Below are 24714 nucleotides of genomic sequence, written 5' to 3' on the forward strand. Positions count from 1 at the left end.
AGGATGGGTGCTTGATAACCACGTTTCGGAGATGACCCCGATGTCGACTTCATTGTGTGACAGAGTTGCTTGTAGCTCATCTACCTTGTTAATTAGCGACCTGGGATTGCACAAGATCATTCTTGGGACGTGGATTGCCTTCTTTGGAGGGGTAGCAGAACAACGCTGGATGCGACAAAGTATCCGAGTCCTTTCCAGACTACCGGTAGATAGGTATGCTCCGTTGTTTTGGTTAGCGCCGACGGATTTACATATCAAAGTAGCGGGGTGCGCCGAGGACTGCGGCCTATTTCCAATGGTGGTTAAGATTTGACGAATACAGTGTTTCCCACCTTTGCGTCCCCTTGGCCTGGAAAGCTTTTTCAGTACACCTGCTTCAACGAGAGTTGACTTTACCTGCGGCAGCAGAGGTTGCGCCATGTCATCCGATGTTGTCAACAGGTGGTTGAGAAGCAGGTCTCTGTGCGGTGAGTTGGGTGGGGAGTAAATGCCACATACGACGATAGCTGACAGCGGTCTTGGTAGTCGAAGTGGTCGAGTCCACACCCATATGCACTCAAGCTCCGTTGGTACTGTTGGTACAATGTTATACTTTGCAGGAATCAGGTAGAAAGAATAGAAGCATCTGAATGCATTTAGGTCTTCTGGATCTGTTTGTCTTTAAAACCTGTTTGTCCTAACTTTCTGCTCCTGCTTGGTTTGACACAGAGGGGTTTGACGTTATTCTCATTTACATTATGTCTCTTGGACAACTTTGTCACAGCTGAGACCAATAGATGAAAATTAAAGAAGTAACTTTTATTTACTGTTATTTATTTTTTATTGTAACATTGATGTCTGTCTCAACAATTTAAATTTAGACAGCTACATTTAAACAAATTTTTTTTTGTCGCTTAAATGGGTCAGCTATATGATGATAACAGTAATGACACGAACCGAGGTGTATATGGTGTCATAACGCCTGGTCCTTTGCTATAACCACCGAAAAAAACACTGAGTGAGCGAAGCGAGGTGGTTTCATGATATAGTCATTAACCGTAAACCCTTAACTATCGCATAACGAAATGTTATGCAATAGTTGTGTAGAATACCTTTCGAAAATACGGCATTATTGAGCGTGGGAAGCATAGAGAATAAAAGAAACAACATAGCGTAGACAAACTTATAGGATAGCAAGGCAGGTATACGAATAAGCTGAAGAGTCCGAACTACTAACAAGGACTTGTCCGAACAACTAACAAGGACTTGATCCTTAAACTACTCACTTGTGACTAAACGCAGCCTGACCTTTATATGTTCAATTAACTGCGCGTCCAATTCAAAAGTAACTGAATCAATTTCAAATCATTGCTGCCATAAGAGGTACAAGTCATCATGAGAAATTATTTGTGAGTGCAGTCACGTGACGAATAAATTAGTCTTATAAAATATATCTGTTTGGAAGAGCACGTCACCGGAACGTACTGCGCCTGCGCGAAAAGTATAGACATGCTAAACCTTGCTAAACCCCCGGTTTACTAAAGGGCCGCATTTAAGAAAGTACGTGCGTATAGAAGGGTAAAATCCCGTGTACGTTTTACATGAAACCATGTCTCTAACATATACTGTGCAACAAGCGGGATTTCAATGCAACGTTGACCAAACCAAGCCCCAAAACACCAGGGTTCGCGCAGGCGCAGTACGTTCCGGTGACGTGCTGTTTGGAAGGTCCTAGCGTCAAGGTAGCAGAACACGATATTCATCCGCGACCCACTACATAAAGTAGTGCGGATAAAATTGTTAAAAGGCTCAGTAGAAAGCCTTCTTGGAGAGGTAGCCTGATATAACCTGTGTTTAAGAAATATGTGGACTTTGTGACTGCATGATTTAGATTGTAACGGCTTCCCAGTCCAATTATGAAAGCGCCCCATTACGCAATTGCCTTTCTTTAGTGTGAACCGGCTGCAGATATTTGACCTCCGCAGAGCGGCGTTTCAAAGTGGGCGTCACCAAGTGAATTCCGTAAAGGCTGAAAACTGTGTTCTGCTACTTCGACGTTGACAACGAAATCTAAGGACTGTAAGGGCCAGGTAAGTGTTATTTTATGTTCTTGAAACTTGGATTAAATCTTAACAGGGTGAGACATAACGGAGCTATTGCTTGCATACACAACAAAAAAAAAGAGGTAGGGGCCCTTGCCGGTGTGCTTAGATTAATTAGATATGTCCAGATATGTTTTTTTGTCAGTACAAACCTTGTGTGTTACGCCATGATACTGTCTATTGGTGGATTCTGTTGAGGGAACGTTTTATGAAACATGTAAAATTTAACAAAAAGGAATAGACAGTATTTCTATAGACACCGTTGTGTGGTGAAGATCATTGCACACTTTGAGACTTGAATGTTATAGGATCTAGGTTTACGTGTGGCTAGATCGGGTTGAGTAAGGAAGGAAGGTTTCAATCAGATAATCTTAGCACAAAACGCTATCATTAAAAGCAAAGATAGATTCATTCATGCATATCAAAAAAAAGATAAACTGGCTTTTGAATGATATGAACCTTGTGGCCCGTTATCTAACTACAACAGACCTGTTATCGTAGCCCACGTGGGAATTTGCTGTACTATTTTCTCAGGACTATGTTCAGAAATATGACACAACTATGATGCACGACCCGTGTGTATGCGATTGAAACAATTGGTCTACGATTTTCCATGATGCATGACACAGTGAAATTTATGTAGTCGCACACTGCCTGACGACATCAAGTTTCAGAACCTTTTTTTGTGATAAGTTGTTTTTTTTTAATACAGAATTTCCTTCGTTTGAGCTCCCGCTACCAAGTAGCTCTGAGGAAACTGGAACCGTAAAAGAGATATGATAATAAATATTAGCCAAAATTGTAACGGTAGAGTCCAAATTCAAACTTATCCACCAAGAGGCCCATATGCTACAGCTGCGAACACAACGCAGAAGAACCTTACATCCGTAGGGTGTAAACCTCATATCGGCAAATGCCAATTTTGATCTCATTATGTGGGTTAAAGGGGCATTCCACTCCAGACGGGACTGTTATTTTCCGATAGATATCATTTACAGAAGTGATAAATGTATGCTACGTACCATTATACGATAGAGAACCCATTAGCCCCACGCGCATCAAAAAGCATTCAGACTTCTACAAAACTCCCCGAGTACCCTCTAATTAGATTAAATCAAACTCAGCCTATGGCTGAATACAATGTGCCTGACAACGCCTGACTTAAGTTAGGATACAAAGCTAATTTCAGGGGCGCTAAGCAAAAGACCTCTTGATATGTGTTATTTGACATCTTGTGAATAATTAGTATTCTTGGTGTGCTTTGCGCCCCTCATTTATGCCGAAAATTTTCACGATAAAGGAAGTGTCTACATGTATAGGGAATACATGGGTAGGGTCTGCATGTGAGTGCCATATTGTTTTACAAGCACACATTGCGTAATTCGCCACAAGTGGAATTACAAAAAAAAGGTCGGCTAATCATGTATTCATTGATACATTATCTATTGGAAAATAACACTCCCTTCTGGGGTGGAATGCCCCTTTAATCGTATTTTGTGGCCTTTCTGTGGCTTTCTAACGGAATTTGTTGCCCCACTCTCATTTAAATGTAAAGTCAATGACACAATAGACGAACTTACCAATGAAGCCTTGGTTGAAGTAAAAAAAAAAAAAGCGGTACTGTATTTTTATAAGCATAGCAAACATGCACACAGAAAATAAAGGAAAAAGAGAAAAACAGTCTTTTTTGCTTAATACGTCGAGTCTTCTGGAGCCTTGACAAACAGGGTGAATAGGGACATTTTTCAGATTAAGATTTTTTTTTCCTTTTTGGAAATGCATACCTTAAAAGCAATGTTTGTATCATCTAGTTTCAGCATGGGTCTAGTCGAAGCCATCCACCCCTCCCTCGGGACCATAGACTACAGACAGCCGATGGTCAAACTGGTCTTCATCGGTGGTTCGTTTCTGTTTCTCTCCACCGTATTTCTGGTCGGCGCCCAGGGATCCAAATGGCTTAAACCGTACCAGAACTTGCCATTAAGAAACAAGGTTTGTCCATCGTAATTTTCTGGCAAACTCAATTAAAATATAAATTTGTTAGCCTTAGATAAATTTGGCTGCATTCACTATTTTTTTAATCAAGTGCTATCAAAGGATATTAACAAAGTTCTCTGCACACAAATCAATGTATTATTCAAGCTTACGTTTCGGTTACAGCCTATTAACTTCCTCGATGCAGTACTGACTGGGTTTCTGTCATGATACTAAATGTAGCTAGGTGTCGCTGCTAACAGGTGTGGTCCCAAACGTAAAGTGTTCACACGTGCACATATATATTAGGCACTTTATGCGGTATTAACAATTTTGTTATCCGGTGACTTACCAACCTGTGGCGACAATCAACGTTTGAGAATCGATGCAGAAAAAATCATTTGTCATATTTTTTTGCCTCAGGTGATTTGGAACAGGAGATGTGTCAGGGCTATCTTTGGGCTGTTTGGAACAGTGGTGGGAAGCTGGGTCATCTGGTGGGACGAGGTATGAAATATTAACAATCAATCAATCAATCAAATGGTTTATTTGATGTTATTTTGATGTTGTTCTTATTTTAGATAGTTACTCACAGGTATTATGGGAATTCCCCGTTTTAGGCCCACAAAATCAATTAATGACGTTATATTACGTCATAATGATATTAAAAAAATCAGGAACGATTATACTTGACAAGCATGCCACCCCCTTCAAGTTTGGTGGTCGTACAGTAAGCCGTTACGAAATTACGAAGGGGGGGGGGGGGCGAATGACCCAATGTAACGTCCACCCACCTCACCCCCCTCAGGCCAGGGATCCGGAATGCCAAAAAAGCCCAAGCAGGATAGACAAAAAGAATAGAGAAAATCACGTGTGTGGGTTAGATACTTTCTACATGTGGGTTGGTGGGTGTGTTTGTTTAGGTGTGCGTGTGTTTGTATAGTATGTATGTGATTGTGTACGTATGTCTTTGTGTCAAACAAAAGACATTACATAAAGGGTCTTCTGGCGCAATCTTTTTTTTTTCTTTTTAATTTCTATTCAATTTGACTTATTATTTGTTTTTCTACTTTCTCATTTTCCTAGGTTGCCAATGAGACAACACCGACTGGCTTCGTTGCGGTCTACGTCGCACTTGGCTATTTCCTCTTTGACACACTAGTCCTCTTATCCATTGAACTCATGACAGAAAAAAATGATATCCTACAAATCGGCCACCACTGTTTAGCATTGCTCTTAATGAGTTTTGCTGCCTACTACGAGTGTTTGCAATACTTTGTTGTGAGTGGTTTATTTCTTGAAATGGTTATGCCCTTTGACACGCTCTGCTATATCCTAGCAAAATGTGGGAGGGCGAAATCCATGATTTGGAAGGTCGGTCAGGCAGCCCATATCCACACTTACCATCTTCGATCAGCTGTCGAGTGTTTCACGTGGGTCCAGATCTACCGACACTGGAACCATGTGTGGAAAAACACGCCTCTCCCACTTTTATTCACGTACTTGTTTTGTTTGAGTATGGTCACGTTTGTCATGACCCCATACTGGGGCTATAAGGAGACGGATAGACTTTTCAAATCAATTCATAACTACCCGATCCCGAATCAGGAACAAGAAAACCGAGTTCAAAATGGTGATGTTATCCACGAAAAAGACATGTGAAAACATTATCATATCATATCATATCATCGGATAGGAGACAGTTTGCCTATGAAATCCGCTTCTAACAATTAACAATCAAAAACAAAACTAGTTCCATTTTATTTAAAATATTATGGGAGGTCTTAAACCTTTCTTGACAGAGGATACATGTTAAAGTGCACGGGAAAAAATAAATACGTGTGCGTAAAACTGCCAAATGACCTGTGCCGAGGCTACGATATTTCTTAGAACGATGTCGGCAGCAATTCTATACAAGCAAAGTAAGCTTATGATTTCTATAGTGTGATGACATCAAGATGACAAAAATGTTTTACAAAATGTACTTAATTTGATTTAAAGGGGTACTGAAGTTCAGAAAGGGATTTTATTTTCAAACTGCACCGGCGTATTGCTGTAGGAATTCCTGGTAAAACTCATAGAAATTAATTAATAAAGTACATTTTTGCTAAGAGCTTATCACCGTAATTTCAGTCAATGTGCAAGGGTGCCTAAATAACGTGCTACAGTTTTATTTCACGTAAATGGGCCATATAACATGGGACAAGAATGTTCATTTGTCTACTGCACGTTGTTTATTGTTTGTTCCATTTTAAGAATGTAATATTACAATAATAACCGAATATAACGAATAAGATTTTTATACATTCTGTTCCGCAACCCATTTTACCGGCATGTTAGTGGCGAAAGTAAAAAGACATTTAGTTGCCGTCATTTGTACATTATTAGTATAGTATTTACATTTCATGTTTATTTTGAATTTTTTTAGGTAAAGCACTTATGAAACAGATTATTCATAAACAATTTTACAGTAATTTAAGAATGTATTGAAGGATGAACAATTCATCAACTTATCTGATAATTAGTTCTCATTCGAAAAACGACAATTGGTACATGCGAAGATAATCTCTAATATAGTATTGTACTTTTAACATCTTATTACAAAGATAGGCGATGATCCTCATTTTGAATTTAGCTAATAAGAATGTATAGGTTTAAACAATAAGTAAAATAACATATTATCAATTATATACTAGAGCACGAGTATCTATTTTAGAATAACTTTGCATAGTCATATTATCATTAAACTGGACAGAACGGCAATTATTTCGTATTCAATGTAACTTAGCATTACCATCGACAACATTTTACTCTTTATCTTAACATAAGAGTTATGATATATATGTATATTAATCGAGACAAAATTTAGTCAAATAAGGCAAAAAATGACCGATTAAAATGCGCACCATGTAAAAATCAGTATTTGGCTTAGACATTTTGTTTCCATTCTTTAGTCTATTTATCCTTATAATCGTTAGAATACAGCCATCATTTACTTCAGTTTCTTGTCCCTTTTGAATTTTTTGACGGAGTTCGAGAGCGGAGTGATACCATTCAGAGTTCTGTGACGCGCCGCGGCTTTGCTCTGTCGGTAAGCTGTATCCGTCCCCAGCAGGCGATCGAGCAAACCATAGACACCGAAGTTAGAATTGAATCTGGAAAACATAGACAAATTTAGATAAAACAACTATATTTATATCAGTAGAAGATTAGGAAACAAAAATACTGAACTTTGCAGCTCTTTTAGAAACCATGTTAAAATCAGGGAGGGACTAGGAAATTGATTTTCCTATATGTAATGCATGGGCCAGTGTTAACAGCGAATTAATAAAAAGACATTGTGCAAAAACTGAAATTTCTTTGAGAAAGGTCGAAGAAGATTAGAATCATAAAACACGCTTACTTGGAGTGGTGGAAGTCATGGAACTCTGGAGACCGGAAGTTGAAGGGCAGGTCATATCCGGAATGGTCCGTGACCGTGATGTACAGCCCGTAGCAGCCGAACAGCCAGATGGTGCTCACGTGACAACCTGGAAACAAACACGTGATGAACACGTGACAGCCAAGTTTATGATGCTACAGGCATATATGCAAACGTCATTCCCTTATGGACATATGAACATTGAAACGGAATAAAAACAGTGCCAAAACTGTCAGAATTTTCAATTTTTGTTTTTCCAAGTATCGTGTAATCTCCATCTTTTTATGTCGGGAGTGATAGCGTTGTTGTTATTTATTTTAGGCATGAAGCCGTAGTTGAGATTTGATTTACATGTCTATTTGATATTTGGCTTCAGATTAAAGTGAGATACTCTCTCGCTTCATAGGATATGTTAGAGTACACATACGAGAAAGGACACTAAAAACTTGTGTATCTACCCTACGTTATTTTGATGACATAGGTTGCCGCCATTTTGGTGACGTAGTGCACACGGTACATTGAACTCACCAGTGACGAGTGGTCCAAGCAGAGGTGGGAGGACCCCAGAGAAAACATTTTCTATGGGATAGGCGTAGGGCGCTGCAATACTGATGGGGGCCGTCAGTTCATGGTGCTTCTTGTGAATACGCTTGTACAAGTACGGGTGGTGCAAAATCCTGGAGAAAGAAATAATGAATGAAGGAATGAATGAATGAATTAATGAATGAATGAAGAAATGAAAGAAGGAAGGAAGGCAGAAAGGAAGGAAGGAAGGAAGGCAGAAAGGAAGGAAAGAAGGAAGGAAGGCAGAAAGGAAGGAAGGAAGGAAGGAAGGAACGAAGGGAGGAAGGAAGGAAGGAAGGAAGGAAGGAAGGAAGGATCCGGAGGCTACAGGAAGGAAGGAAGGAAGGAAGGATCCGGAGGCTACAAACCTATACCATTTACGATCTTCCGCTGTGGTGCCGTAACAAGCCACTAGGAGACCCAAAGTCTGATCATTTCAATGTCTCAGCAAGGCCTACAAATATACCAAATATTGATACAATCCATATAGGTCTCATCATTCACTTATTACGCATTAATAACCTGTGCGAAAAGTAGAAGCCGGCTTCTTCCCCCAACATCAGTGCAGGAAAGTCCACTAGAACGTTCCAAAAGGAGGGCAGCTCTCGTCCATAATCACACCCCCGCCACATCAGAATGGGCCAGGCCAGGCAGATGGCGACAAATGTAACGAGGGCGGTGATTGGTAGTTGGAGTGCCACTTTGCGTAAAATTGCAGGTTCTACCTGAGTATTAGAAATTATAATGCTCACTAAGTAGTCAAAACAGATGCACACACACACACTCTCTCTCTCACACACACACACACAACGGACACATTTTACATGACAATGTTTGAACTACAGTCTTTTTTTACCTCGCCCATTACATCGAAATCTTGAAAATACGTAAAAATGAGCTCAAGTTTGTCCGTTCGTTTTCTTTTAAGCAACTCTTATTATGTTATTACCCTAGCGGGGGTCATCATACTGCAGTCGACATTCAACCCGACCAAACAAACATCATAATTCAACTCTTACATAGTGGTGCGTACCTAAACTCAATTTCAAGTTCAGGTCCGGATTCAGGTCCAGCAGTTCAGGTTCAGGTCCGGACTTAAAGTCCGGACCTGAACCCATCATCGCATATTATGTGCATTTTTGAGGGGGGGGTGCACAAAAATTGCATGTTAGCATGAATTGATGTGAAAAATACATGAAAATGATAGACAGCCAGTGTAAACACGAACTGTTTTTTGTCTTTTTCTACTAGTGTAAATTTCACTGTCCATGGAAGGTTTTAGATGGTTTAGAACAATAAAAGGGAATGTAAGTGACAGATTGCTTTTGGCAAGTCCGGACTTGGCTCCGGACATTTAGTTTTTTTTTGGACTTGGACCTAAACATTTTTAGGTCCAATTCCAAGTCCGGGCTTTAGGTACGCACCACTACATACTCTTACATGTCTAAAAACGGAGTCGTATTCGTCTATCATTCACCACAGTGTCTGACTCTGTTACGCACTACTTTGAGCCAAACTACTATTGACCGTGAAAGTCGCGGATGAATACTATGTTACGTCATACATACCGGAGGAGCATTGACGTCCGGCTGTATCTTGTACTTGACCAAGGCAGCAGGCCTCCCCGTGATGTCCATATACAGGTACAAGGAGTTCAGGACGGCAAACGTTAGGCCATATACATTGGTACTACCTGTAAAATTAGAAAAAGACAAGCTACTGAACTATGTAGAAACTAACATCAATCTTACTCGATGTTGTTTTTTGTCATTTTTATCATCGTATTTCTAATTACGCATTTATTTATTATCGTATCTGTAATTGCGCATTTAATTTTTCTCTTTCCGTTATGTACATTATTACTTGTATGTGAACATTGATGTCAAGAATTTCTTATTACTTACCCAGAGTTCCAAGTAGATAGGCGTTTCCGCCGTACCAGTCGTAGACCTTCTGCCATTGGTTCTGACAGAACGTCCCAGAATTCCTCCACAAACTGGTGTTCTGATTGGTCAGAAATGATTTCGTTAATTACGTTTCTTTTTTACATCAACCTTAGGCCATGTTGATCTAATTATATGGATGACATCCTCCGGGAACTCCAAAACTGATGCGAGCGAGCGAATAAAAAAAAAGTTTGGCCAAAAAAAAAGTTGCCTTCAGTATGAAATCAAAGTGGCCAGGAAGGTTGAACATAGGACTAAACACACATAGTATGGTATACCATGATCCTCTTGACCTGAATTTTCTGTACTGGTACCTCCCCCAACCAACAATATTTGTTTGTTTTTTTTCTTTCCGTCCTTTCACATTTTATTCTTTGACTTTAGATTCATTTTGGCACTCTATATATGGCATTAGTTATCTGTTTTCTGATACTTTTTTTTTTCAATCTACGGAATGTTTGTGCTCATTTTACAGCTGCTTTGCACAATTTATTGTGTGGTCGAAAACTTTTTTTTTTTTGGAAATGGCCGAAAATTGGTGCGAGCGCGGATGTCATCCATATAATCAAATCAACGTGGCCTAATGTCATGAAGCAAGAAACCTTGGGGTGTGGCTCTCCCTAAATACGTTATTTATTACTGTCGGTATCATGTCAAAGGTGAAGAATGAGACATAAACAAAATGTATTGACTAAGCATTTTGTACGCAAGAACTTTTTGCACGTTACAATATACAGGAGGACCTTACCTTCGACTCTGGTATTCACAAATATAACCAGGAATCTAGTTCATTTTATGATAAAGAAATTATAATTCTTACTAGCTCTTCTCCGTACGACTCGTATAAAGTATCTTAAGCAAACTGTATTTCATAATTACCATGATTTTGATCTCATCGATATCGTTACAGTATTGATATACAAATGTAAAGATGCCGTGATAGACAAATAAAAATATGTCTAGCCATGTCGAAAAGCTTACGTATTAAACTTTTTCTTGTATGTTATCGTTGATACTTACTGCAACCAGTGGCTCAACGTTCTCTTTCAAGAAGGCCACTAACATTGGGGATACGGCAGTCCACACTGCTAGAACCAGTCCAACAACAATGGCCGCAAGCGTCGCGGTAAGGCGTGGATGGCTTTGATTGTTGAACATGATCGCTAAAAGCCTTTCTAATCCGTCAAATATAGTTCTGTAACAGTTTTAGTACGTTTTTCCACACTACTGAGAAGTTGTTGTTTTTCTACCCCTAAAGAGATTGGACTTTAAACTTTGCCCTTCGTGAACCGTGTGCCCAGCATGTTACGTGATCTGGATACTGTTGTTCTGATTGGAGCCTGTATACACTCCAAGCAGAGGGTGATGGGAAAGGTTGTGACCTTTCTATCTAAGTTATACCTTCTTTTCTGTCCGCATTCCTAATACCCCCTTTCCACTAGAACGGCACTCTCGCCGCGCTGTCTCTGCGACCTAAAGTTTTACAGATCGCTCAACGATAGAATTAGAAAAGAAATGGATGTTTTTACACTTTGTGTGTTTTGTTGTCCTCACAGTCACACTCTTACATGCTGTATGATATACCCAGTATGAAATCAAAGGTTACTCACATGCTATTTGGGTCGCAGTAAGAGCGGATCGCGATCGCCGTCTAGTGGACAGAGAGACTTTAGTACCACGTTGTATGTTGAAGGTCTCAAACATCCCCACTGAGCTTCAGTCTGGAGGATATACATTTGAACCCCTCCTTTCACTCGATGGACACCGTTTAGCAACTAAATTTGGATTCGAAAGACCTTCGTAACACGCACACATATCCACACACACAAACTCACAGAGCCACACACGTACACGCACAGCCACACACACGCACACACGCACACACAGCCACACATGCACATACATACAGACATACAAACACACATACACATACACACACACACACAGGCACGTACACACAAACACACAGACACACACAGAGACACACACAAATGAAAGGTAATGCCAATGCAATGACACATCCAAATCAAGATACAAAAGAATTTATTTGCTGTACAACTGTTAGCAATGCCGATATAAACAAATGGCTTTGACTGTGCAGCAACGACACCTAGCGAAGAAGAGCCAATCCTCATCGTTCTTGGAAAACTGGCAAACGTTCAGCAGAAATGTCTATTACAAGTTGATTTTGTTCAAGAAACACTGCCAAGAAAACTAAACTGTAGCATATGGTCGTCTTCCTAGTACCCTGAGCGCCTTTTCTCTGATGCCAAGAAGTCCACATTTCTCCAGCGCTTTGAGAATACTGTCAACATTAGCGTGTTGTGGGTTACGTTTCCTCCACAGCGATAATGCATGGTAGATCTGGTCCTCCCGGTAGAGGGGGTGCGCTGATTTGATGCTCTCTATATCGACGTCAATGACCTGACGGGGCCCGGGAAGATGGCGGACGAAACGGCGCCATTTTGGTCCCAGTTCTTCCTGAAGGATTTCCAGGACACTTTCCAGCTCTATACAGAGATGTGGAGAAAAGAACTTCATCTAGATTGCTTACTCGTCATAGATACACAAGATACACCGCATGTCAACAAGTGACTCAGTGGTATTCATGATGAAATCGGTAACACAGAAAAATATACCTACACTTACTAACAATGGGCCTATTCTCCTTATACTTATTGGTAAAGAAAACATTCACTTTTGTTTTAAATTACTTAACGTTAATATCAACTGGAACTTTTAAAACTAATTTATACAACAAGACCGTCAGATTTAGAATGTCTTATCACTTGTATCCAGACATTATGAATGGAGTATTTAATTAACACCTTAATATTTGATATATGCCAAAATGAAGGATTAATGATTATGCATTCAATTTAGTAGAGCTAATTTTTGTCGGTTTGTTTGTTTTTGTTGTTTTTTTTTTTGTTTACTGTGGCGGCCTTGGGGTACAGAAGAAATAGGATAATAGACTTTGCAGTTTAAAAAAATTAAAACATCATGAAATGCTACAGTAAAAAATATATGGCATAATACCATATAGGTGTGGTGACAGCTTTACCAACTTGAAATTACTACAATATGCTTTCTAAGTTATAATAGGAGGTGATTTTTTTAAAATTAAAAATCGAAGTGTTTGCTAAAAATTAATGCAGATATATCACACAGAAATAAATAAAAACAAAGTCACCTTCATAACTTTCACGACCAGACGTTTTGTCGGTGGCAGCCCAGAATTTTTCTGCGATCTTTTTTCGACCCGTCTTTTCCTGCAGGAGGGATTCCCAAGAAGCCAGTTTCTCAAACGCCTCGGCTAATTCCTTGCGTAGCACGTCGGATTTTTCCTCATTTTTCTTTATCTGGGTCTGTAAGTATTCCCGATCTTGTCCATGGCCAAATATGTACTCTTCTAGACTTAATTCTGCTTCTTGGAGACGAATTTTTCGCTTTGAAAGTTCCACGTTGATATTTCTTAGCTCTTCTTCGAGCCGCCATTTTGAATCCAGGTGCAAGGAGGCGGTCACGTTCCCAAGGTCAGAGGTCAACCCGTGTGTCTTTGTCGGATTTGTTGACGGTTTCGTGTCGCCCAATTGTGCTTCTCTGCTCGCCTTTTCATCTTCGAGTTGTTTTACCTCCCTTTGGATTTGGTGCAGCCGCCTTTTTCTTTGTCTCACCTCTCTGTTTACGTTCTTGGATGTGTTCTCCAGAACGTTGCGTTGGAGATTTGCTATGATGATCCGAGTTCGGATGTCACTAACTGTTCTTCGGTTTTCTTCGACCCTTCTTTTAAGTCTTGACACGTATTCCGAGTCATCAGTTAGCCATGTGTTGGCTTGTTTTATTGCATCGTAACACCTGTCTACAATGTCAGGGATTACTCGCAAAATCGGAAAGTTTTTCCAGTTGACCACGTCAATCGCTACTTGACAAGACAGTTGGCCATAACTAAAGATATTCGAATCCACTTCGCTCACTTTACTGTTTAAAAGACGTTGGATTCCATCGACATTCTTTTCTAAGATCTCTCGGCATTTCTCTTGCTCCCTTTCTCCCGTACAAAACGTTCTGAGAAAGAAGAGCACTTCTTCTTTAAGTATCCTGAAAACTTTCTCTAGTTGCATTATTGCACTGCCGGCCGCCGTTTGAAACTCTATCAAGGCGTCCGCCTCCTTTTGATACTGTTCTTTAGATCGCACCATGAAGACAAGATTTTGTAGCGTTTTGAAGTCCGACAATTTGCCAACGTCCAACGTGTCTTTAAAACGAAGTAGCACATCTTCCACAGTTTGTAGAAAGCTCACCTCTGTGGTTAAGTATGGCACCGATATAAGAAGACCGTCACATTTTTGCAAGGCTGTTTTGATCGCTTTTGTAACCTCTTCGTAGGATTCGGGCGGTTCTTTCGTAGACGATATTTCGGGAATCGCCGGTAGAAGTTTCAGCCACCTGTCTCGACTGGACCGTAGGTAGTTTTGTAGAGGTCGAAGGTATTTCTTACCTTTTCTCCGTGGACTTGCGTCTGTTTCTACACCGGTTTCCGTTTCCGTGGCTTCTGTCCCTTCAGTTTTTAGGTCAGAGTCGTCAAGTTCTGTTGGTAAAATGATCCTGACCTGTTTTTTGCGCACATGATTGGCTTCTGCTCCGTTTCGGTCCTCTTCTCTTCTTGCTGTTTCTTGTACAATCTTGTCAACCAGTGGAGTATCGGTAGTGCCTATTGCCTCCGCCATATTGTAGTAAATTATTCACATGACCTTGATTATAATTTTTTCTACCGTTCTTTTCAAAGTCGAGGTCATGTCTTTAGTTTTCGACGCTTGTAGCAACCGTCAGTTACCTGGTACATGTTTTACACTCGATGTCCAAGTCAAATCTTTTCATGACTCCACAAGAATTTCTATCGTTCGTTGTAAACGTTATCGAAAAGACGGTAAAATGGTTACCACGAAATTCTTCTCCGCTTGTTGTATAGCCAAGTCACCATCCAGAAGTCACCAGTTGCAGGATACGACAAAGGTTTTCCAATCGTATATACATTGACGGATCCTCGAAATCTTTCTAGAGTTCCTTTTGAGGGAAAAATAAGCTTGAGAACTTAGTACGTCGAGACGGTAAGCTGTGAGTGAGTGTAGTCGACTGTATTTTCCCCAACACACGACTGTAAGAAAAAGTGCGACTGGCCTTCTAAACGGCCTTGTTTTCACAAAACACTTTAGAAGAAACAAGGACTCCCGCGTATCGCGCTACAAGTCTAGGGTCATGTATCGGCTCGTGCTATTGGCAGAAAGAAAAACAATCCACCCAACCCCCGCCACGCTACCTGAACCTGAGAGACCACGAGGTCAAAGGTCGGCATGCCAGGTTTGAAGTCAAAAGAACTCCGAAGGATATCTCCAAGTCACGGGTCGGATGTTTTGGGAAAACACAGAAGGGAGGTAAAAAAATGGCGAGGTAGGGGAGCGTAATGCAGAAGATATCTCTGTCCGCGGGCCTTTCACGTGGCGTCTTTTCACAGCTGAGCGCACCTGAAAGAGTACAGGTTTGCATTCCTTTGTCCGGGGTACAGCGGTTACCGCACCTGTGTAGATATGTTTATACGTGTCGCCATTATGAAAGCGTGGCGATAGACAATCTGGTCGTCTCGCTCTAGAAGTTAGGAGGAAATGGCCCAGTGTCAGTTGTGTGTTTAGTTCCGAAAACAAGATCTACAGACACCCCCTCCCCCTCTATGATAAAAGTTCCATGTAGCCTTTTTCGAGGCCTTGTAGGGTTGTTATCAAATGTGTCTAGGGCACAGTATGTGAATGTGGAGCCCACACATATCCTGACACTGCCTTTAGAGCCCGTTCACACTCAAAAAAATGAAGCGGCTTCAACGTCGAAGCCGCTTCAACGGGCAAGCCGCTTCAAAAAAATTACGTTCACACTCATTTCAGACAATCCGATTAATCGCACACAATTCCGTACCTGAACTTCAGGTACTTTTTTACAACATTGTTTGTAGGTATTCTCAAACCCACTCTTAATAGTCTTATATCATGATCCAGAGAGAAAGATGTTCAAAGATATGCTTGTTTTTTTGTGATTTTTTTTAGCTTGCTGTGTTTCCTCTCTCTTCGCGTGATAAAAAGCTTTGTTTGCTTCACATTCCACTTGCCTTGACCCTACAGCGTTTTTTTTTCTTTCCAGACATTATCATTGGGCACAAAAATCAGTAACGTGAGCAAACCTGTCAATGTGGCGTGTGTTCCTGCTCCCGCCGATACATGGATATATAACCTCCAACAGGGGGCAAATCGGAAATTTGCATAGAATCTATCCCGCGTTGCGTTCACACTCGCGATTTCAGCCAAGCGGCTTGTTCACAAGTGTCTCAAACTACCTCCCAGGGATGGATTGCAAACGAGCCGGATCGGTGAAAATCCAAGCCGCTTGGAGCGTTCACACTCAAGAAAACGATCCGGATCAAGCGGCTTCCACGTTGAAGCCGCTTCATTTTTTTGAGTGTGAACGGGGTCTTACTTTCCTAAACCAAGGCGTATGCCCATTTTGCACCAAAGCGAAGTGAGAAAAGTCGTGTAAACTGTCTTTTTCAAGGACATAGCCTAATAGGATCGGTAGACAGGATTTGAACTCAGAACCACTGGGGTCAGGCCTAGGGTTAAACACACCGTAGCTACGCCACACAACCACCCTTTAAGATTAAAGGTGTGAGTTTCAATATACACTTTGAAATGCTCGCCAGTGGAAACAATATGAATGTTTTTGCAACTGAGATCAAGCTACTTCTTTCACAAAAATCGTTCGACGGAATTTTTGTTCGGGTCGTATTGGTTTTTTTTGTTAATATTACGACACTCTCAAACTGAAGAAAGCGTGCGAGAATCAAAAATAAATTGGTCAAAAGAAACCAAAAAGTGGAACATCCGAAATGTCAACATCATTATCAGCAGCGTGCACATGTGGGTTTTTCTTTGTTCGTTTATTTATTGGGTAACAACAGGCGAGTGGCAACAGCAGTCTTTTGGTAGAGTTTTTAATTCCACGAGAAATAAACAAAATAAACTCATTAATTCAATCACTCATTCATAGATCGTGCCTCGGTGCGCACTTGTCTTGCAAATTATCTTCGGAACTTCTTGATTGATTACAATGGTAATTAATATGCGGTGGGTAGATGTGGTTGACCTGGCAGTGCTTCTCGACTTTCAGAAGGTCTCCTGGTGGCATAACATATTACTGCAGAAGATCGCATGCATGCGTACGTGTTCAGGTTTGATTATTTGAAGGACCGCTGAATGGATTGCAACGTGGGTCGATGTTGTTGACCTGACGACCCCTGATGTCTGACCTTGTTACTACAGCCGCCAAGCACAAAAAGCCTTAGAACTGCGGCAGTTTTAAGGTTTTTTTTGTGCTTCTGGCAAAATATCTTTAAGAACTTCTAATAGCTGAATGGATTGTAATAATACTTATACTATTGTTTCAGGTATAGGTAATGTTTTAATAATCCGGGTTTACATGTAGCCAACTGTCTTTTTAGTGATTCATTGTCATATTAAAATGAAGATTTACATATATGAATCTAAAAGATATGCTGATTTTAACTGCAATTGTTATTGCTATCGATCGCTGATTTTGGATTCAAATGCTTTAAAAGTGGTGTCCACTGATGGTTCATTTTGGGGGGATACACATACAGGTACCTCAGATGTTTTGGTCCCGGCCAGTGTCAAAACAAAATTACAGGTTCACGCATTACGTAAACAACAGTTACTTTAATTGTTTGTATGATTAAGTCTTTCAATTCATTTCTTCTTAGTTTCCGGAATAGATTCGGAGAGCGGAGTGATTCCGAACAGGACGCGGTGACGCTTCGAGGCGGTGCTCTGCCGGAAGGCTGAGTCCGTGCCATGCAGCCAGTCCAGCAAGCCCATCGTGCCATAGTTGTAGTTGAACCTATAAAAATAAAAAGGTCCGAATTCAGATAACTCTAGTGCTACATCCAAACACGGACAACTTATTACATTTTTTGAAAGCACTACACTTCAAATTTATGCCATTACCTTCATAGAAAGAGGTAAATAGAAAAATAGGAAAATAGAGAAGTTTCAAAGGAAAAACGTTAGGGAAAAATTGAAACCCCTTAGATGTGTGGGTGGTGGAGGTGCAAGGAGAGCAAGATTATATAGCAATATACAAACGAAAAACAAGATACACGAGAGAAACGTAATTTTTAAGCAGATATTTGGATACTAAATATACTTTAGGCCATAGCAAGTAAATCTTATGGATGACATCCTCTGCAGACTGCAAAAATAGTGAGATAGGGCGAAAAAAAAACAAGATGGGTAACAAAATACAAGATGGCTAAATTTTCAAAATAGACACCATAAATGTTGTAAGAAGAGTTAAAGTGATAAAACATGGTACATGTAGTACTGACGACAAATCATTCATTCCTGTATTAAAGAAGTGAACTAGTGTAGTACAAGTGACACTAGTGTGGTAGACTGGTATCACTTACCAAGTTGGCAACTTCACTTATGACTTCCATAGTGGTGCCACTTTTCCAACTATCCAGCTGGTTTCACTTCTATAACTACAATCATGGCTACCTCGCTAATGTTACTTCTACAAGTACAATCATTAGGCTCCAACACAACATACTTTCCCATTTTGGTACTTTCTTGTCATGTTGACCATCTCCGAAGAAGAAAAAAAATCTTGTTTTTTTTCTGAAATCAGGCAAAAATTAATGAGCGCGCGGATGTCATCCATAAAATTTACTTGCTGTGGCCTTATTAGCTAAGATGCAATATCAGTATTACCCAGCTAGTCTTCCTAGCATAAAACAACATAAAATTATACTCTATCATACATGTACATACTGCTTAAAACTCGTCACAACTGTTTACAAACAACATATAACTTGAATCACCCAGACAAAGTATTTTTTTAAATCCTGACCACTACTGAAGAATCATCCGAAAAATCATATAGAATACTAAAAACAAAACGTTTTCGATATGTCAGACTTAACCGGTCTCACTAAATACCGAAAACAACCGAAAACAACCGAAAACAACCGAAAACAACCGAAAACAACCGAAAACAACCGAAAACAACCGAAAACAACTTGAAATTTACCGAAAACAACCGAAAACAACTCGACAAATACCGAAAACAACTCGAAGCCACCTAAAGAATATCAAAGCAATCATGAACAACCTGTTGGAACCCGAAAAAAGCCGGAAAACAACTAGTAAACTACAACAATGTCTATATTATCTTCATCTACTGATTACTATCCCTTGAATTATTTTCTCCACGGCCGAGGGAGAGAATGGAGTGATTCTGAAGGAAGGATTCTTTCAGCAAAGGGGATGTAGCCGGTGAAAACACCTTTCCATCGATCACACGCTGTTTTATGGTGTAAAGTAAAATCCTTATTTTGATCATTTAGTTTAATCTGGGGCCTCTGTGGTAATACACGTTTGCGGTTTTTCTATTTAAATCGATTTGTTATGGCAGCAGAAATGCGTTATAATTGAGCAAGAAATATACTAGATTGTTTTGGTTGCTAGAAAAAAAAAGGAAGTACACATTAGCTGAATAGGCAGCAGAATTTGCCAGCAGTAATTAATAAGCAAACCTATTTTCCAAGCAGAGATTTCGTCGGGGGATAGCAGTGAATGCTATTTCTTGTTGTGGCCAATACTACACCCCGCCCCTACCGTTACCTCTGCTTGGAGTTACACAATAGATGCCAAGTAATATAGATATCCATTGATGAGTTTGCGAGTTGACCAAGCAGTCCCGTTTATAACGTACAGGGTCCGTAAATCTGAATGCGAACATTAATATATTCGAACAGGCAAAGGAGATCGTTGACTTTATTATTACTAACATTGTATTAATATATCAGGGGTCGTCAAACAAATAAATCCATCGTAGCATAACTCCTGTCCAAAATAAAGTCAAAATTATTAAATAATAGCCCACTGAAATGATTGTCTGTTGTTTATGGTTGTGTCGAGTTGTTTTCGGTAATTAGTGAAAGTTGTTTTCGGTTGTTGTCGGCAATTAGTGAAAGTTGTTTTCGGTTGTTTTCGGTATTTAGTGAAAGTTGTTTTCGGTTGTTTTCGGTATTTAGTGAAAGTTGTTTTCGGTTGTTTTCGGTTGTTTTCGGTTGTTTTCGGTAGTTTTCGGTTGTTTTCGGTTGTTTTCGGTTGTTTTCGGTTGTTTTCGGTTGTTTTCGGTATTTAGTGAGACCCGACTTAACCTTTGCTAGTGGCATAGTCTAGAATAAAAGTATCACTCACTTGGCGTGATGGAAATCATGGAACTCCGGTGACCTTGCGAACGGCATGTGATACCCGGAGTGGTCTGTGGTAGTCTCGTACATCAAGTACATTAGCCACAGCCACATGGTGGCCACGTGACACCCTGTAGGCATCATGGGAGATCAGACGATCAACACGTTACCACGTGATCGTAGCATGCATCATGGGAAATCAACATGACGTTATCACATCTCACCTCAAATTTTATCAGAACACAAAGATATTATGCGAAAATTGAGAAATATATTTTGCAAGTTTTGTATGGCTTTAAACGGCTTTAATCGTTACTGTTGAGCATCAAGTTCAGGTGTTCAAGTGTTAAATGAAAAAAGGTAGTTTGCCGTGGAAGGAGTTTCGACCCGCCTCCTTAATAAGATACGCCAAATAGCAAGGACTCAAAAAACTGGATCTTTGAAACGGTCAGACGTTTCAGGTAGAATCCTCTATCTTTCATCAGTGTCAATGACTATTTGGAGTGTCACTTGCTATTCGGTATAAAGTCTTAGGTTATGCAAAGCTCATTTTGTTAGGTCAACTATCTCCATTCAATGGAAGGGGGGGGGGGCTTACCGGCGAGTATAGGGCCAGTGAATAGAGGGATAACATTAGAGGTGACGTGCTCAAACGGATGACTGTACGCCGCGCCCACGCTCATCGGTGCCGTGAACTCGTGATGCTTCTTGTGGATACGCTTGTACAAGTATGGGATGTGCACTAGTCTGTAGAAATATACGGCGAAATTGTATCAACATGATGTATCCGTATTACTCAATTGAAATAGTACCATGTCGAAGAAGACGTAATGTTTGAAAAATGACCCATTACATTCCAACGAATGTTTTAATAATGGTGATATAGTACGTTATCATCACCAGTTATATACTCTGTTGTTCTCTGTCTTTTAAGACACGCGTGCGTAATAACCCGATTTAGACGGATAGAAACGTAGCCAGATAAAAGTTAAAGTAGTCCCAAAGGTGTTTTGAGGCAGTAGAAACAGTAGGTTACTACCCACTGTGTCTAGGACACTGCGGTATTAGAAGGCTACCCCCTCCCCCCAGAAAAAAGGGGATTAGGTGTGTAAAGTTTTGTATCCCACGGAAGAAAAGATATGTAGCATGAGAAGTTACGAATTGAAGGACCTTTTGGTTCTGAGACAAATACCTTGCAAGTATGTCAGACTAAGTTCAGGATTCTAATGTAGCCCCATACTAAAATACCTTCCACCTTGAAAAATGTTTCAATCAGCAAGAAAAAAATGGTGTTTGTGTGTTTGTGTGTGTGTGTGTGTGTGTGTGTTTGTGTTTTCTCGACCTCATTCCATTACAAAAGCCTTACCTATGACCGTAATAGAAACCGATCTCTTGCATGAGAACACACACAGGAAAGTCCAGTAACAGTCTCCAGAGAGACGGGAGTTCCCTGCCGAACTCCATCCCCCTCCACACCATCACGGGCTGGAGCAGATAGATTACCGCCAGGGTCAGGAGTGTGTTGGGAATCAACTGTAGCCCTACCTTAGCGAACAGGGCCGGGTCAACCTGGAAAGGAAAGTTAACGTTGTAATCATCGCGTGTTTCCAGCCACTAATCTATGAATCAGGCAGGTGCTGACTGCCATGATGGTGTCCCTATTTACATCTCGGGAAAAGTTCAGAGCGTGTTGAGAATCAACTGCAGCCCAACCTTAGTAAACAGGGCCGGGTCAACCTGGTAAGGTACAGGAAACGTTCACGGTTGTCAGCATCGAGAGTTTTCAGCGACTAATCTATGAAGCAGGCAAACTAACAGACCATAAATCTATAATATATGAACATTCACATTGCTCCTACCATATATTACTTATTGACATGTTGGTGTGAGGGCACTATCGCAATTCTGTAAATTGTCGAATGCTTTTGAAGGTAGGCATTTGCCCCTGAGGCGTTGCCAAATATTTGAATAAAGATATTATACTTTGCAAATGAGTCAAAAGAAAGACCTTACCGGTGGTGGGTTGACGTTAGGCTGGATCTTATAGCGGACCAGTACAGCAGGTCGTCCTGTCAGGTCCATGTACGTGTACAGTGACGACATCACCATCAGGGACGTACTGATGACGAGAGCTGTTCCTGTTGTGACGTTAGAAGAAAACAGTTTCAAGTCCTACTTCGATGTATTATAAACATTTGAAACAGGATCATGAAAAGCACCAATAGGAGATCAGGATTCTTTGTAACCCGTCCAATAGGAGGTCAGGATTCTATGGCGTCATGACAACCAGTCTTCACAGCACCTAACACCATACATGTCTGACAATGACACCCTAATTTGTCGATGTTTGCAGATAAAAAAAAAACTCACTTAAAATCTCAAATTAAAACCAATACATAACAGAAAAAGTGAGATTCATCGTCTGCGACCGTCTCAGTAAAGAGTTCAAACAAAAAATAAGAATCTAGAGTTTGTTCTCAGACTGGTATACATACATGCTTTATTTGTTCTACCTTGTTTGTCTGTTCCATTTCATATTACCCGCAAATGGACCTCAATAAAGAATTTCTATGAACGTATCACAACGTCCATATATTTCTGATTCATTTACATTTCTGATTAATGGCTAGCTTTGACATTTTATTTTTCATATATTTGCTTAAAAATTTATACAACCGATTGACTGTTGATATCTATAATTGGCATTTCTCAATTACTTTTCTATACTTTGTTGTTTTTGCACTTTATGTGCGAAATAAACAAACATTATTGTAATGTAAACTTACCGACAGTGGCGAGTTGATACTCATCGCGGAAGGATTTGTACACCCATTCCCACTGTGTCTGAAGGAAGCGACCGGATGACATCCATATTGATGTATCCTGACAACAACAACATAAAGTAGGTCACTTGCAGATAAGAGGTAGGTATTTGTCTGTTTGTTTTTGTTTCTAGATATTTGCGGTCAGCAGAACTTTAGAACCTCGAGCTCCGGATAGATTTAGATGATATTCGGTATGTAAACTGTCTTTTGTTAAGAAACAGCACAATTACAGTACTCGCTTTGCTTCAGGTAGTAATTTCAAGTTAGACAAACCTAGGACAAACTCCTTAAAAAGAACTTTCAGGTATAGAGCAACATCAATATGGAATCGGCTACCTATAGCACTAGTCTGCCCAATCTGTAAGGTCTTTCAAAACTGGTCTCTGTGACCTGGTCTCCAGTCTGGAAAAATGATCTGGGCTGTTCCATGACTTGCGTATTGTGTATATACCATGACTGTTTTTAATTGATGTTTGTAAATATTGACCACTGTATGTATGTTATCTATGTATGAAGTCCAGGAAGATTAGTGGCGTGCCCTAGGGCACGTCATTAATGGATTTTCTAATAAAGTCTCAATAGTGGTTGGGAAGACGGATGTAAAGGTCATTGTTAGCCCATCCCCCAGCTGTGTCACATCGTTTCCAATTTTTCATCACGGATTCAGGGACGCCATAGCTTCTCCACAATCGTCGCGTATCAAGTAGGGGGCGGGGTGGGGGGTGCGTGGATGGGGAGTTAGTTTTACGCAGGTAAACACATGTTGTGGATTCTTAGATGAACAATAAATTAGTGTTCTAAAAACACAAGTGCATCAACCTATTTTCATGTGTAAATATTCATTGAGTTACAGAATACAGTTTAAAGCAATTAAGTAAATTTACAAAGCTAAAACTATAGAATAACCTTGTTATTGTTGTCATGATGTACGATCTACTACAATAAGCTACTACTATCAACTACTACATCCTATATCTGTCACGCCCATAGAATGCATCTAAAGAGATCTCCAATACAGCATCCAAAGTATAATGCGCCCCTATCTAAACAGTGTATACTGAAGTCCTGCACGGGAGATATTTCAGACAACCTATTTTTCAAATGGTGAAAGTATGCACCCTTTGGTAGATAAAGGTCAATGAAGGCTATGTTTAAACCTAAGTATTTACCTGCAGTATCGGCTGAACGTTCGCCCGTAGATAGCTCTCCACAGCAGGTGTAAGTGACACCCAGTAGCCGAGCACCAGGCTCAGTAGGACGGAGGGGTACAAGGCAGCTACGGGACGGGGAAGCGACGTGGTAAATCCCATGTTGGCTCCTGAGAGCGCGGCTACTGGATTCGGTAGAGAACTGTGAATAAAAGCGTTGATTTCAGCTGCGTATATAAGGATGCGCGGACTTTGGTCTGTTGAGTAAGTAGGTTGAACTTTGGCCCGTTCACTAGTATCCCTTCCATGGACAGACTTTCAAATAATGAAAACGTTTTAAAAAAACGATAAGATATGAAATACACAGAAGTTTGTTTGAAAAAACTACTTACCTGTATTTTACGTTGAACACCTACTGCAACAAAGAAAAGGGTCTT

The 24714-nt window shown here is 40.3% G+C and overlaps 4 protein-coding genes across 6 annotated transcripts; 1 reads left to right on the plus strand and 3 right to left on the minus strand.

The window, feature by feature from the left end:
* Window positions 1-1945: 1945 nt before the first annotated feature.
* Window positions 1946-5717, plus strand: LOC118421496 (protein CLN8-like). The gene is made up of 4 exons (XM_035828807.1): window positions 1946-2069; window positions 3893-4073; window positions 4479-4562; window positions 5142-5717. The coding sequence occupies exons 2-4, from the start codon at window positions 3900-3902 to the stop codon at window positions 5715-5717; spliced, it is 834 nt and encodes a 277-aa protein (XP_035684700.1). The 5' UTR covers window positions 1946-2069; window positions 3893-3899.
* A 1197-nt stretch (window positions 5718-6914) lies between these two features.
* On the minus strand, window positions 6915-11397 carry LOC118420406 (fatty acid hydroxylase domain-containing protein 2-like). The gene is made up of 7 exons (XM_035827183.1): window positions 11007-11397; window positions 9945-10044; window positions 9609-9733; window positions 8563-8765; window positions 8005-8153; window positions 7459-7585; window positions 6915-7210 (listed from the first exon to the last, which is right to left on the minus strand). The coding sequence occupies exons 1-7, from the start codon at window positions 11142-11144 to the stop codon at window positions 7048-7050; spliced, it is 1005 nt and encodes a 334-aa protein (XP_035683076.1). The 5' UTR covers window positions 11145-11397; the 3' UTR covers window positions 6915-7047.
* Window positions 11398-12012: 615 nt separating this feature from the next.
* LOC118421548 lies at window positions 12013-14738 on the minus strand. Its single transcript, XM_035828884.1, has 2 exons — window positions 13180-14738; window positions 12013-12496 (listed from the first exon to the last, which is right to left on the minus strand). The coding sequence occupies exons 1-2, from the start codon at window positions 14714-14716 to the stop codon at window positions 12201-12203; spliced, it is 1833 nt and encodes a 610-aa protein (XP_035684777.1). The 5' UTR covers window positions 14717-14738; the 3' UTR covers window positions 12013-12200.
* Window positions 14739-17008: 2270 nt separating this feature from the next.
* LOC118421549 (fatty acid hydroxylase domain-containing protein 2-like) lies at window positions 17009-24714 on the minus strand. 3 transcript variants are annotated; one of them, XM_035828885.1, is made up of 8 exons: window positions 24670-24714; window positions 24299-24479; window positions 23091-23187; window positions 22318-22442; window positions 21671-21873; window positions 20903-21051; window positions 20312-20435; window positions 17009-17945 (listed from the first exon to the last, which is right to left on the minus strand). In XM_035828885.1, exons 2-8 carry the CDS (start codon window positions 24437-24439, stop codon window positions 17795-17797), a joined length of 990 nt encoding a protein of 329 aa, XP_035684778.1. In that variant the 5' UTR covers window positions 24440-24479; window positions 24670-24714; the 3' UTR covers window positions 17009-17794. The 3 variants fall into 3 exon arrangements, with proteins under 3 accessions (XP_035684778.1, XP_035684780.1, XP_035684779.1); XM_035828887.1 differs by having other exon boundaries at window positions 24299-24459; window positions 24670-24707; XM_035828886.1 differs by having other exon boundaries at window positions 24299-24462; window positions 24670-24695.

Source organism: Branchiostoma floridae, chromosome 8, assembly GCF_000003815.2.
Source record: "Branchiostoma floridae strain S238N-H82 chromosome 8, Bfl_VNyyK, whole genome shotgun sequence".
Taxonomy (NCBI): Eukaryota; Metazoa; Chordata; class Leptocardii; order Amphioxiformes; family Branchiostomatidae; genus Branchiostoma; species Branchiostoma floridae.